Consider the following 15,537-nt stretch of genomic DNA (forward strand, 5'->3'; position numbering starts at 1 on the left):
ATGTGGAAGGCCCCAATCTGTCCTTGTTTCTTATAGCCTTGATGAGGGCTGCATGGAGTGCAGCAGATGGTGGCCCCCTCGAAGCTGGTTCCGAGTACCGTGTTTACTTGGGCGCTTGAAGGGGATCACTCGCCTGCTGGGGATCCTAGGCCCTCAGGAGTCCATGGTTTATATGGATGGTGTAGAGGGCAAACTGTAGTCACTAAAATTTCTTAAAGACTGGCCGAGTTATTGAAAAGCAGCCATGCTGATAACTGTCGTCTTACCTGTCTACTACTCTCTACTGCAATGTCTTACAAAGATTATTAGTGCATATGAATTTTCGCAAACAGGAAAATATAGTTTTGTGTACTTTGACGCAGGTACTGAAGGCAAATCAGGTAATATGGATTCGTCATAGAAATTACGACCAGCATATCGGACGCCAGCACTACTGCGAATATTTTGAAATAGCCGGACCAAGACCTCCTAAATACGTAACTGTTCAACATTACAAGGTGGGCAGGACATGGTGAGTATAGGCCTCTTCTAGAACTTGCCATGATTCAAGATATCACTTTTGTTAGTCTAATACGTCACCAATAGTTTTTGTCCTTATTCAATGAAGGGAGTTTACTTGACGTCTAAATATATAGACTGACCATCATTTTAAATTGTCTAAAAATAATGCCATCTTTATCCTGCTGTATATATATTTCGAGAACGTACAGATTCATACATGAAACACTAGGTGTAAAAAATTACTTCGCAGGTGTTTTCAACTTTTCCACTTAACAAAATATTCCTAAATATTGACCCAGAGTATTTAGGGTGTGCACTTCCCTAATATATATATTTGCAAAAAGTTATTACGGTAGGGTAAAGTAAGGGATATCGATAGTTTCATTCATATAAATGTCTTTAAGTTTGTCAAATTTACATCACATTAAATTTTGTATTAATGTGTAGGATAGAATCATTGCGCCCACGAAGGGACACTGTCTATACCGGTATAAGTCAAATGGAACATATAAATTGACATGATGGATATATTTAAACAGTTGTACTCCAACTCATGCTCCGCTATTGATAATACAGTGGCGCTTCATGGGTTTTCATAATACAGCGACTCTTTACAGATTCAAGACCATGCTCAAGTTCATAAGTTTCACACGAATAAATAAAGATTCAACGGTCACTAACTTTAGCATCCTAATGCACATGTGCTTTACATATCACTGCCTTTTGGCCTACGTCATGCTATTGTTATAGACAGGTTCGCCACCATGCTGATTAGGGTCTGCACCTGTTTATGTCCATTTTATAAATTCAAGTTTGAAGGGTTAAGAGCTTCATCAGAGCTTCGAAAGTGACACAACTGTTGCTGCGTTTTACTTGTAGTATGATAATCACGTCTAGTAGATGCTTATCTTGTTATGCGAACGAGGGATGAAACAATGAAGGCTATTTACAATGTACGACGGCGAGTCAGAAAGTCTTTGCCAAAATAAGGTACATACAGGTTTTACAAATTTACGTACTATGCAAAGATCCCTACATTAATTTCCCACATATTCCCCAGAACGGTTCAGACATTTGTCCCATCGCAGCACTAAATTGGAGATGCCTCTTTGGTAGAATTCGTCTGGCTGACTGTAGAACACCGCCCGACATTGGTGTTGGCTTCATTGTTGCAAGTGACTAGCCTCACACTTCTCAAAACGAAGCACTTTTCCCCATATGCGGGCTGCATTTCCCTGTGAATTTCGATGGCCGTTAGTATCGTGATCTGTAAAAACGTATCACATTTCTCTGCTCGTACGCCATGGACGTGTGAAGCACAACCGTCATCCTCAACAACTGACAGCAACGCCGTGCCGCGAGACTACCTGCAGATTAGGCCGGGTCGGTCCAAGAAAATTCCACCGCTGAGAATTGATATGTTGACTTCGCCTTTACAGCCGTTATTTGGCTAAAAAGATACGGGCAAGAACATTATGATTCGCCCTCGTATATTTACAAAAACAACTGTAGCGCTGGCCAGTTCAGCTGACAGCTCGAGACTCTGGAGTGATTTGCCCTCTCCGTCGAGGTACCAGCATGCATCGTCCAAAATCAACCATGCAATATATGTGCATTATTCCCGGCGGCAAAACACCATTTCGTGTCTAAATGTAGGTGTCAACAGGGGAGTAATGAGGCTTCAAGCGTGCGACGTACACAACGTCCGTAGAACGCAGAGCATGAGCAGACGAGGCACTGACAGAGACTGGGGCTATTTCTTGCTTAACTGGAGCCGCGCAACGAAGCACATCGTGTGGGCCTGTGTACCGAGACAGGAGTATTTATCGTGAGGGGCCCCATGTCGCAAAAAATGTGGCGACCACGTCCGGCGCAAGAGTGGGGCGTCACATTGGCAAAAATAATTTCAAACGAAAATCCGAACCCCACATTCTCAACTACATTTCTACCACCAAAGTTACTCATACCTTTTCTTTCACCGTTCACAAGGTATTCGTCGGAATATTGTGAAGAGCAGCCGACAAAATAATGTCATAAAAAACACTAACAGCGCATATATTTTATCTTATCTCTTCTCTGAGGGAAATATTAAAAATGGGAAGCAATAAAAGAAGATCCACCCACAGAAGACGCCGCGTTTCTACCAAAAACCATTACTTCGTACATAAAGTTCGCCAGCAGCTTTCCTAGTAAATGTTACGGTTACATTAGCTGCAGTTGAGGGGAAGATAGAAATACAGTCAGGGGTCTTTGAATGGTATCGCGTTCCACTCTGAAAGGCGAAGCTTAGGCGCCCTCCAGATTTCCTTCTGGCTTTGTAAGTAAACAAAACATATTTGGTAAAGGCTGTTAGGCTTTCCCCAAACCTGGAACTCCGCAGTGGTATGTTGCCGTCCGTCATACCTGACGATGCACGCCCAACACCATCGCCGGCAATGCCCACCCTTTTATGTCGCGGCTCATTGCGTCAACGGATTCCAGCTATCTGCAGGGGATCAGATGAATACCACGTCGAAAATTAGACCACATCCTGCCAGCGTCTGGGGGCACGCAACAAATGTTTTGACAGTCGAACTTGACGGGACCACAGCGGTACCATATATACAGGCGAAAGGTGCACGTATCCGTGTTGTCGATGGTACGAACGCCGTTGGATCCCTTGGACAGTCAGGAGTCGAGCGTGGGAAATTTCGCATGCTTGCGCTGCTCTGGCGATAACATCACGTGAATATTTGCTAGCTTGTGTGGAGGATGGAACGAATGTGTGCAGTGACGATGTTGGTTAACGGCCGCACAGCATAAAAACAGGGCAAAACCAGCAGTGTCAAGGCGCGAAAAATTATGTGCAAATGTTACATAGGGTGGAGCATGGTCACTGTCAGTATAGTCGGACGAGACATACTTTGCAAGCATGCCTGTCAGGGTTCAATTCAGGATCTCCGCAAATCCATTAGTTTGCGAACGGCAACACGGCGTCAGTTCGTGCTGGGCTGAGCAGGACTGCATGATGTCGTCGATGACTTGTCGTCGATGCAAAATGCCTCATGTTAGAGAAAAATAAGCGACATCTGTGGTACATATTGTTGCAAGCGCTCTGGCGAGTGTGCAGCGCGTGGTGTAATCTGTTGTCACAGTGACCCCCTTGTTGCCAGATGCTGACAGAGGGAAATGACCTACTAAGTTCAAGCGAAAGCGAAAGAACGGCTCCGGTGGGACGTCGAATGATTGAAGGCACCCAGCAGTGAGGGTTGATGGGGTTTTTCGGCGCTGACATTTCTCACACGATGCAAAGTGTTTCCAGATGGAGCGAGCAATGCCTGGGCAAAAGAAGCGTCGGCCAATGCAGCCGCAAGTGCGGGAGACGCCGAGCTGACCTGTGGTGAATAAGTCGTGAAATTCATTGAGAACAATTGACAGGAGGTACTTAGGAATGACCAGGATTAGGGCAGGACCATCGAGCCGAACCTTGTGTTGAAGGGAAGAGTCGGAAGGCGAATATTCCAAGCCATGAATGATGGCTCGGAAGATGGAGTCACGGCGTTGCTCGTCGTCATCGTGAAGAAGTTGAAATACGGAGAAAAGGTAAGGTGTCGGTATCGTTGTCAATAATGGCGGGTGGTTCGTCCAGTGGATAACGTGATATATAGTCTGCGTCTTGATGTAGGCGTCCTGACTTGTGCACGACTGTGTAGAAATATTCGTGTAGCCGCAGAACCCAACGACCAAGCCGACTGGTAGGATGCTTGAGGGACAAAACGTAGCAGAGCGCGTGATGCTCGTTGAATACGGGAGGAATTTAGAATCCACCCAGAGGAGAGCCAGTCATTCGCGCTATGTAATCGAATATTTGCGCTCCTCTGATCAGAAGAGTCAAGCCGCCTAGGCGATAACATGATCTGGTCGCGGTGCTCTTCCAAGAAAGAAAAAAAAAGCCGTTTAGCCTCCGAAGCTTTCCTTTACGCCGTCGCCACCAACACTAACGCCAAGTACCCTACACCTACATGACCAGAAAAACACGTAGGCTCAGAAAAGAGAAGCTGACTGCTTGGGCTGCACTAAGACAGGCACACTTCTCCGAGCAGCGACAGCATAGACTGCCGCCCAGCGCTAGTTCGACAGCAGATAATTAAGCTGCCCAAGATATCTATTTCATCGCGTGTTCTGAGATGGCTGGTGAATGCTATGGACTCATTCGTGAATAATAGGCAAACAGCATCCGCTAAATGCGCACTGCAAGTCATGAACTCCTTTGAACTGGTACTTGCTGGTGTACAGTAAGTAGATGGCTTGACATCTACAACCACTGCTACCTTTCCGTAAGCAAGTGCAATTACTTCAGTGAAATGTCAGAGGTCTGCAGTCATGGATGTCACAATTTCGGCACCCTTTTGAGAACAAGTTACCGATTATCGTCATTTGTGAGCCTCATTTTCCAAAGCCAATACGACTGTCTAATTACGAATGATTTATTTCTTCATGTTGTATTCAACCTTGTCAAGTTGTGCACAAACGCAAGCAGCTCATGTATGTTTACGAAACAATGCAGCCTCCCGATGTCAATCAATTGGTGTCTCTCCGTCTTAAAAAGAAGAAGGTGTCATTCACACTGATAGGCGCCTACATATCAGCATCACGCTCAATTGATCGACATAGACAACACGACATACGACAAATACAGATCCATTTATAATCATGCGTGATTTTGACGCCCATCATCCACTCTGGGGCAGATTCAGGAAAAATAAACGAGGCAAAATCTAGATGACCTCACTGCCGATCATGTATTGACAGTTTTGAATGATGGCAGCCCGATTTACATCCGAGGAGAGACCTACATCATCTGTTTCGCCTTCCCATTAGTGTCGCATAGCTTAAGGTGCAAAGTTCAATGGTTCAAATACATTGAAATTCCCGGCAGTTACCTTACGCCTACGTACGTAACTATCATAGGCTTTGACAGTTGTCTTTTCGCTGTGATCTCAAGACAGATTGACTGGCTAGCCTACTGAATTTGGATGAGAAGAAGTGCGTACATGAACATCCCGAACTACCTTGATGACATGATCATACAAGCGCTGCAGGCTACTACGCGCACGTATACATGATCTACAACACAGCTTTAGACAAAGAATTCAAGAAGCTTCATGCGATGCGCCGGCGGCTCGAGAGATGATATAGGCGCATTAGGTCCATCTATGACCTTAGGGAAGCCCGACACATACACCAGAAAGTTCAGCGTAAGATAAACAAGCTTTACGACAAACGATGCAAGGGCTTCTGCGATTCCCTGGATTCCCGCAAGCCGTCATCCGCCGTGTGGAGAACTTTTCAGCGTCTTCGATCACTTCCACAAAAATGTCGTTCATTGACAGCGCTTGATCTACATAAAAGTGCACCAGAGCTTCAAGTCGCTGGGGATTTTTGTGTGAAGCTTACTAGTGACGTCGTTCTACTGATTCTCCACTCGATGACGTCGCCGTCCCGAGAAATCAAACTAAGGAAAAGCCTTTCACTATGGAAGAAAGGAAAATGGCTTTGGAGCCGTGCAGACGGCCGTCATCACCTGGTCCCAATGGGGTGATCTACGCTGCCTTAAAGCACCTAGGTTCAACAGCGCAATGCGGTTTTCTGGATGTTTTCAATAAATATTAAGATCGAGCAATAGTGCCCGAGGATGAAGTGTGGGTGACTGGTACCACTACTGAAGCCTACAAAGTGTCCGCTGGACCTAACATCGTAACAACAAATTGTACATCCGAGTTACATTGATAAGGTCATGGAGATGATGTTGTTGGCACGTATGAAATGGTACCTTAAATATCTTGACATCTGCCCCGATTCTATGGCTGGTTTTTGACGTGGACTGTTCTCAATTCACAGTGTCATTCATCTTGTGATTTCCGCGCAGCAAAAAAAGCTATGAAGCATCCCTCTGTGGCACTCTTCTTATACGTAACATGTGCCTACAACAACGTAACCACGAAATCATTCTCCACGCTCTTGAGGCTGCAGAACTTGGAGGCGACGTCTTTAGACGAAGTAGCAGGTATCTCTCAAGGATATCGGTGTTAATTTTTGGCGAAGATGGGCCCACAACTAAATATATTTCCAGTCGTGGTGGCCTTCATGGCGGACTGTTGACTCCTGCTGTTTTCAATCTCTTTCTAGTGGGGCTCACCGAAGCACTACTACAGCCAGCTAGTGTCTCGCTCTACGCCAATGCTATTTGCATCCGGGCGTCCGGCGTTACACGGCCAGAAGTGCGCTCCATACCGAAAGCGGCAACTCTGACTGCGGCATACCTTCGCCACCGAGAAGGTTTGACAATACGTACTGGAAAATGTGAAGTAGTGGCATTCGCATGAAAACCGACGTCCTTCTAACCATTGTGCATCGAGGGCCGGCCGATCGCGTGTAATAAACTAAAAGGATCTTACATGTCATTGTGGCTATTGAGCTCACCTCAACTGCCGATGTCCCCTACATGAAGAAAAAACTTACTACTTGCATTGCGAATATGTCTAAATCCATGTTTAGAAAACCATGCGACCATCGATCCGCTATATGTTACACCTATACATGGAATGTTTTCTCCCATTTCATCAAAGCATTCTTGCAATCTAGTCCAATGCATGCAAGACTAATTTTCTTCCACTACATGCGTACAGACCCAAGCACTTTGGACATGTCTTGGCCTCCCGAGAGGACCTTCGAGAGCTGCGACAACTGTCATTGCACAGGAGCATCCTCTCACCACTCATATCGTCGATGAGACGCTAAGAGCGCACATTCGAAATCTTTCACGGCTATCATCCCACAATTTAACCGGTTTGCCAGGGCGAAGACCACAGACTACATTCTGTGGTACTGTGACCGGACACCATGACTCACTACTATCTGGCCCCAAGCTTGCAAAACTCCCAATATTGGTCTTGTGGTGTCTCCGGCTAATTCACTTGTACCTCTCAGTTCTTTGGATTTCTAAGGAGACAGATTAGCATTGCTAGCCCTGAAGCAGTTGTCTGCCTTGCCAACACGGGTCTTTTTTGACCGAACAGACATTAACATGGACGGCCCAACGAATTTCTACAGCTCTACCTGAACAGTGGTTGTTCCATCGGACGCTGTCTCTTTGCAAGTTAAATATTCTCACAATGCCACGTCGACTGCAGAACTTGAAGCTCTATAAGGTGCACTCAATTACGTATCCCAGTAGCCGCCAAATCACTGGGCCATTTCCTGCGAGTCGAAAGCAGCCCTACAAAGTCTGCAGTTTGCCCTGCGTCATCGGTTCCACAAGCGGCTAGTGTACGAAATAGGGAAGGGTCATCATCAAGCACTCGAGAAAGCAAACGGCATTGTATTTCATTCGTCGCCGAGCCACTGCGGAATCGTCGGCAGTGACAGATTAGATGGAGGTGCTCGCTCGGCTCCTCAAAAACATCTGCTTGTGCCTATGCCACTCTAAGAATAGGGGCTGCGCGGCAACATGAATCACTTGCTAGCCACGTCACGCTTTTACGATGGAATTAACCGGGTTTTGCCAACTCACGCTTGCGTTTTGTTGACCCTAGCATGTGGCTTCACATACCACCTGGACTTTCCCGTATCGAAGCAACTTTACTGGGTAGCGTGTAGCAGCTCATTGCATTTGCAAATTTCTATTCGTTATTTATAGGAGTGACCCACAGTGCGGCGTGCAATTTGTGCGGGTACGATGAGACTCTTCGAGCGCCTTCTGTGTCATTGCCTGTCTTTGGACGCTTGAATACGCTTTCTACAAGGTAAACTCAGCCTACTTGATATAAAGTGACTCTAGGAGGAAAATTTAGCACGCAGTTTTATCGCTTCACAGCAGCAGCGCTACAAACAGGGCGATGACGCCCATTATCTAACATGAGCTTCATCTAGAAGTGATTTGCCGAGGCTTTTAGTTTCTAACCTCCTCGTTGGCCTCTGCAAAGTTTATTTCGCGGTTCAACAGAGAGTATTGCACTGTTTATCGTAGGTCGTCAAGGAACAGCATCGTAGACAAGCAGATGCCCTCTCATATTCTTCGTTGCTATGGATGCTTAATTGTTCATAACGATCACCTCAAGCTGAATTATCTGTCGCTCATTTCAGCAGCTGGAGCTGACAGGATGGCTGTTTCTGCACTGGGGATAATTGTGATGAAAATGAGCTCGGGGAGAGTGGAAGCGCTGCAAATGATACACAGAAGGGACTAACACCAAACCTAGATGACAACACCCCACCCAAAACTTTCTAACCATACGGTTAGATAATCCTCCCAACATAACTTCAGATAAGAGCGGATGGACGGGTGTAACTGAGACATAAATGTGTTCCACTTCCCAGCGACAGTAAGCACGGTTATGCCATTGACTGAGTAATAAATGTCAAATTCATGTCGTGCAACCGTTATGGTGTCCCTATACTTACATTTTCATTGTGCTCTCATGATTCTTTTCACGTATCATGTTATTTGCGCTCTATTTGCTCGATACAAGCTTCGAACGTATTGTCACGTGGTAGTGACGGTGAAGAAATAAGAAAAACTGCGAATGGATCAAACTCGTGCTTTAGTGGGAGAACCTGTGCCCTCAAAAGAAGTTACACTCAAAGCGGAACAATAGCGGCGAACACAGTCGGCGATCGGCGAAAATCTTATCAGCGGCTAAAGCACGTCAGCTTTTATACAAGAGCCATCAGACGCTCCAGAGTAATCACTGGTGCCCGCGTGTCGTCCAAAAACTTCTACACCATTCGCGTTGCGCATGCATGAAATCAGATTACACAAAGTTCGGCGACAACAGACAGCGGATATAAGCATTGATAACATTCCAGAAACTTCGGATACATGCAGGCGCGTCCTTCGCTGAGCGATAAGATTTCTTAGAAGGTGAAAAGCGCTCACACGTAAAACATAAACAAGTTCACGTGCCAGTATGCACTGCGAGTGTGGGTGATGTAAACGGTAAGCAATGTAATGCACTATACATCAACAAGGTCTACTGTTTATAAAACATGTTTTATTAGGATACTTATTTCGCCTGTTTATTTCAGGCGAAGGATATTTCGAGAAGCATACGCGACGGCTCCAGAAAAGCCATATAGAGGACCTACGTGGGTTTTGAAGAAATTCAGTAAGTCAGAACTGTATCTTATAGTAGGTGGTAAAGAGGTGATTACTCTGCTTCATCACGTCATTTGCAGCTAATAGTAACGTAAGTAACAAAATATCATCAGTGTTGCCTGTGCATTCTTTTACAAGAACTACGACGCTACCCGGCTGGGCCTTCCCAATAAACATATGCGCCTTTTGAATTTGCCCTACGTTAGACCTTACCAACGAAGTGCAGGTAGGCTGAGTCTAGTTACAATAAGTAGAATGGTACAAAAATATAAGTGTACTGCAGAAACCCCCAAGAATAACTTAATACCTCCGTAAGCACTCATACCTTCGCAATCAAGCAAGAAAGCAATGGCTCATAGCCCCGTAAGGCAGACGCTACAAGCACTCAGCCAAGTGAAGGGAACAGTGCTTACGTTATTTCTAATCATACATTGAAGAAACAGAACAGCATGACGAAATCTTTCATCATCAATGGCTTATATCTCCGAAAGCTACGACCTATTCCCCCGTAAGGAAGCAAACACTGCAATAGCTCATAGGCCCGTAAGGTTCATTGCTAGTCACTTTGCGCGGGTTAAGTGCGATGACACTACACCTGTAGTCACCTGCAGTCAAATAGATTGGAGAATTCACTGCTGCCATCTCAAAACCAGGGAAGAAATGGTTCACTCAGTTCGTGCTAGGAAAGCTTGCGTTGAAGTGCCAAACGAATCCAAGTCACTAAACTGCGCAATAACAGTCCTGTATAGATTTACTTTTACCAAGATTCTGTCTAAGATTGTAACTGAATCAATCAGTGTATATCACAGTGATCACAGAGCTCTCATCACTGCCATTACCAAATGATGAAAATGCATTTACCCTTGTCTAACCCGGTGTGATGTGCTGCTGCGTTGCTGGTCATCCACCGTCACGCAGTGGAATGGCTCCTCAGTTCGTTTTTTAGGGGGGCTGTATATATTCAATGAACATTTAGGGTTTCTGTCCTTATTCATGTAAACTTTCATGATCTATTGATGAGCTGAGCTTTCAAAGTGCTCCTCTCTACTTGATGCGATAGCCTCTCGCACCAACGTCGCTACATTGGAATTCTTGTGGTCCTGATATATATGGCAATCACGTAGATTTAAAAGTTTACTGCCTACCTGTTGGTGGTAGATTATCTATTGCAGGGTTAACTATGTGTCAGGGAATTGTTGGTAGGGTGGCTCCCCAATTTTCGAAGGCGCAGCTGTTCCAGTGCCACATTTGATATTTTCCTCTGATGTCCGTGCTTTATTGACCATGTTGGGTCGACAATTCGCTATCGGTTGGATTGAACACTACTATGTTTTTTGCTTTGTACAGTTGTGGAGTGGCCGGGCTATGCCCAGCTCAGTACCTATTCGCTTGTTGTACATTGCTGATAGATTAATCTACGTAAGTTTTAAGATTTTGGAAGTCGTAAGACATCTCTTGCCTGGGACTTCATACTCCCTGCCGCTATTGCATTAGTTATTGCAACATTTGCTTTGTAAAATTTGATTTAAGCTCTCTCATTTTATTTCCCTGCCACCCACAGTGGAAAAGTTAGGAATTGCTGTTTTACCGAGTGGTTGTTGTTTAGGAGAGGGCGTCGCTTTTTTGAACTCAGCTAAGCTCTCTTTTAATGTGCGGTTTTACGCGATAACTCTCTGGCATGTTATGCTGCATGTTATGAATGTATGCGGCTTTTCCACCCCTAACCAACTTAGCCTACTTCCATTGTCCTCCTATTCTTGCCCAGGTGTGTGCCTCCCTGGAGCACTAGCCTTCGGGATCCTGGGAACGTGGTTTGATGAAGGGAAAAAGTTTGTGGGGACGCAGTGGTGCACGGTCTTAATTTAAAGTTGGGTCTTGATGTTGGTTGATTCTTGTAGCCTTTGTAAGGTCTTTATCTTAGATATCGATCTGGAACTCAATCTTGAACTCGATCTGGCTTGGCGTTCCTGTTTGCCAATTTTGGCCGCATTTCGTCCACCCAGTAGCAGTCGTCCGTTGCTAACCGTGTTGGTCTCGGCGCCATTTTGGAGAAACAGGTTTTTCAATGTCCATGTTTTTGTTTTATTCCGACAAGCTTTATTGACTTTAGTGGTTTAGTGCATTATTTTGCACCTGTGACATGTTCTCTTCACGATGCGATTTTGCGGCGCATTGTTGGTTGCAGTCATGATCATGTATCCTGCATTTGTGGCATACGGGAAGGCCGGGGTTCGGGCAGATGTCCGTCCTATATCCTATTCCGCAGCAAATTTGACAAGTTCCAATTTTATTCGTATAAGGAAAGCAGGTCATGTGATCCTCATTATTGTATACTTGCCTGGGAAGGATTTTGCAGCAGTAGGTTAGAATGGCTGTCTTCCATTCAGCCAGCATTCTTCTGTTGATCATTTCTACGCTTTGTGTTGTTATAGCTAAGCTGTTTTTCAGCTGCACCGGCTCCGTGTTCGGTTCCAGTCCGGGTATAACTCCTTTGAGCGTTCCTTCTCCAGCAGCTACGTATGGTTTTATTGCGTTCACCTTGCCGCTAGGCGGATCGTAGTTATTTTCCTGCCTTTCTCCGCCACTTTTTGGTCTGGTGTTGCATGCTGGTACTTAGGTTGCGAGACGAACTAGAAAAGAAGACGAGGTGCAGAAAAAGAAAAACAGACAAGAACATGAGTCAGAATGAGACAACCTACAAATATCAAGCATTTCAGCTCTCCTCCATGTCTTGTGTACATGATGAATTGCTGTGAAATTTTGTTGTTTAGTGCTTCAAAGCATATCTTTCTTTAAAATTTTGCGATGCACGAACAAGAGCAATGTTTTTTTTTTCAGTGAAGCTTTCTTGCAGTGAAACTTTGGTCGCTTATTACTCATATTCTTCGCTGCGCAATGAACCACAACAAGAAAACTCGTATGACTTGATATGATTTCAACGTTTCAACTGGAATAACCTAGTTCTTGGTTATTATTTCACTGTAGTCACTTGATCATATTTGGTTAATTTTATAGATGGAGCAGTCACCTCTATTGCTGCCAAAAATTGATTTTTTTCACGAGGGAAATCAAGGCTATTATTGCGGCGTGAGGCCCCCGTTTAATATTTTCTAAAATCTAAATAGGTTGGCCTACACAAAATGATCCCGTGGTGTGCTTAAAGAAGTTTGTTCTATGACATAGGTTATTATTCATTATCTTCCCGTCATTTTTCTCTGGATGTTCACCTCACACTTTGAACCAGTGAAAAGAATCGTCCCAAATGAAATAGACAATATGCATGAGTTATATTCTATCACGCCACTTTTGCATTTTAGTGGTGTGTAGTCATTCTGCCTTCTCTCATGCTGATGGAATCCCGGCATTGTTAGGCGATTTATTAGTAGGATGTAGGCTACCAAATGTTATCTCTCTCATTCTTCCAGTGGGATTTCTTTTGCGCGCTCGCTGTTTCAGGTCAGTGCGTGTAATGAAAGGAACATAGAATAGAAATAATCGTTATCAATGTAACGCCCTATTCGAGGATGCCACATGCTTTTAGAACTAAATATGCTCACTGGGGCATTCTTCCTAACGTTGGCTGGAAAACACGGCATATAGTGAGTGTAAAGGGCGGGATTCAGCCTCAAAACTTACATGCAGCTGTACTAGAAGTCATAGTTGAGGGCGTTGGTTTGTCTCTGCGCCGAATTTATAATCTACTAAACATCAACGAAACATGCAAAAACACCGGCACAGAATCTCGAATCATGACTGCGAGTCGGCCTAGTTGGAACAAATTCATCTTAAAACTTATTGTGCGCAACAAACAGGGACGAAGAATAGAAGAAACACAACGACGAGCGCTTTCGTTGTGTTTCTTCTATTCTTCGTCCCTGTTTGTTGCGCACAATAAGTTTCTCGAATCATAGCGACTTAAATGCCCCCCCCCCCCCCCCCCCCCCCGCAGCGTGCTAGGGCTACATTGGACTGTCGTGGCAAAGAAGCGGCATGATTTGCGTTGAACCTCTAGTTCGAGGCCTCCGACCCAAATACATGGGAATAGAGAAATCGTATTTGTGGGGAAGGACCGCAACAAATTCGGGAACGTTTATTCCCACAGGCCCCAAAAGTTAAGCCTAGTGACTTTAAGAAGCGGATTCTTTTGTTACGCCATGAATTGTATTAAAATCTTGTAGAAAACAATGCAACTTCAGAAAACGAAACTAATCGCTTTACAACTATGTACCTGAGCAACAGAAATTATACCGCAATTTCGTAAACAGCCCCTAAGAATGCATATGAATCAGATTTAATGAATTTATTACACACAGAACGTGAGTTTACCATTTCTATGTTAGTGGGATTTTGCAGAACCTTTGTACATATGTGAAAAAGAAAAATGTAATCGAGCCGGCTGTAGCACGAAGCAACAAACTAAACCCATTTGGATCTCTCAGAAACAAAACCTCGCAGTTGAAAAATTGTTCAACCAAATTTGTTCAACTGACTTTTTTGCAATAGGAAAATTTATTCGGGCGAATTTTGCTCTTTTATCAACTTTCTTCCACTTTATGGGCTTTCCCAGATCTGATTTGCATCGTAAACAGTGTAAAAATAACATAAAATGTAAATTGATGAATGAAACTTCTCTGCTTAGATGCCCTAGCCAATGCACTTAGAGAATGCGATATCTCTTATCGGTGCAGTTACGGATTCGGAAAATTCGTCTTGCTATTTCTCTGAACTTACAACTATATGGCGACATTGATTACAATTATCATACCCTAAATCGAAATTCCGCATGGTGCAGCCTCTATAATGTAAGTTCTTATCTCAAGTACAACATATTTGTTGAAATCGGTCCCTAGGTTCTCTCGTAAAAGCACTTCTGCGTTTTTCATGTATTTGAATAAGGAACATTGGAGTTGGGCCAGAGCTAAAGCTTCCTCTTAAATCGATTCACATTCCTTTTATATTTTTCCGTACCTACCAAACTATTTGCACAATTAATCTTTTCCTTTGCACGTGCCACAACTGATGTGCCACTGGTTTGGCGCACATGGTTATGACCCCTCTTCTATAAATATTTTTTATGCCAACCTCGGACATTTAGTTTGATGCCGCACTTCAGTAAATCACTTTGACGCTACTTGGGTTATATAAAGCACATGTGCAGGTACCTTTGTTTCCGAGTTTGATGTTTTTTTTAAAGGCGAAGCATTTCTTAGCAAACATTTCCCACTTTGACTGTGTCTACCTAGCGGCCTGTGTCTTGGTGCTCGCAGGGCCTTTTCGTTAACTCGGTATGTGCCAAAATTAGTACAATATGACAAGAGTGTATGCCGAACCTAAATTATCGGTCATTCACGTGATCACCAATTGTGTGTCATGTAAGTGATGAACCATCCGCCTAGATCTTGGTGCTCTCATGGTCATTTCGTTAACTTGGTATGTACCACAATTTGCATAGTATGAGAAAAGTGTATGATCAACATAAATAATAGGTCATGACATCAATGTCGTGATATGTGTGTTATGTAGGTCATGAAACAGCCGCCTACTTGTTGGTACTCTCATGGTCGTTTCGTTAACTTCGTGTGTAGCAAAATTGGTATAATATGACAAGAGTCTATGAAGAACATAAAGGATAGGCCATGACATGCGTGCCATGTAGGTAATGAAACAGCTGCCTACATATTGTTGCTCTCGTGGTCGTTTGGTTAACTTGGTAGGCACCCCGCACACTGGTTCGCATAACATCCGTTTCCACAAGGAGTGGCATCTTCCGGCATTTTTTAATTAAAAGGTGCTACTTTAATGAGGGAAATAGGGGGAGAAATCGGGTATCTTGCTGTATGCCACAAAAACCACCGAAATTGCAGGTTTGTTACCCGGCAGTGGAAAGGTAGAGATTTTTC

The 15,537-nt window shown here is 44.3% G+C and overlaps 1 protein-coding gene across 1 annotated transcript in view; it reads left to right on the forward strand.

Moving 5' to 3' along the window:
- LOC126534376 (uncharacterized) overlaps positions 1–15,537 on the forward strand; it is a 53,544-nt gene that overhangs the window by 14,466 nt on the left and 23,541 nt on the right. The window contains exons 2-3 of the mRNA XM_055072126.2: positions 363–511; positions 9,568–9,647. Coding sequence (XP_054928101.2) covers positions 363–511; positions 9,568–9,647 — 229 coding nt within the window. The remainder of the gene's footprint in view (positions 1–362; positions 512–9,567; positions 9,648–15,537) is intronic.

This window comes from Dermacentor andersoni, chromosome 7 (genome assembly GCF_023375885.2).
Source record: "Dermacentor andersoni chromosome 7, qqDerAnde1_hic_scaffold, whole genome shotgun sequence".
NCBI lineage: Eukaryota > Metazoa > Arthropoda > Arachnida > Ixodida > Ixodidae > Dermacentor > Dermacentor andersoni.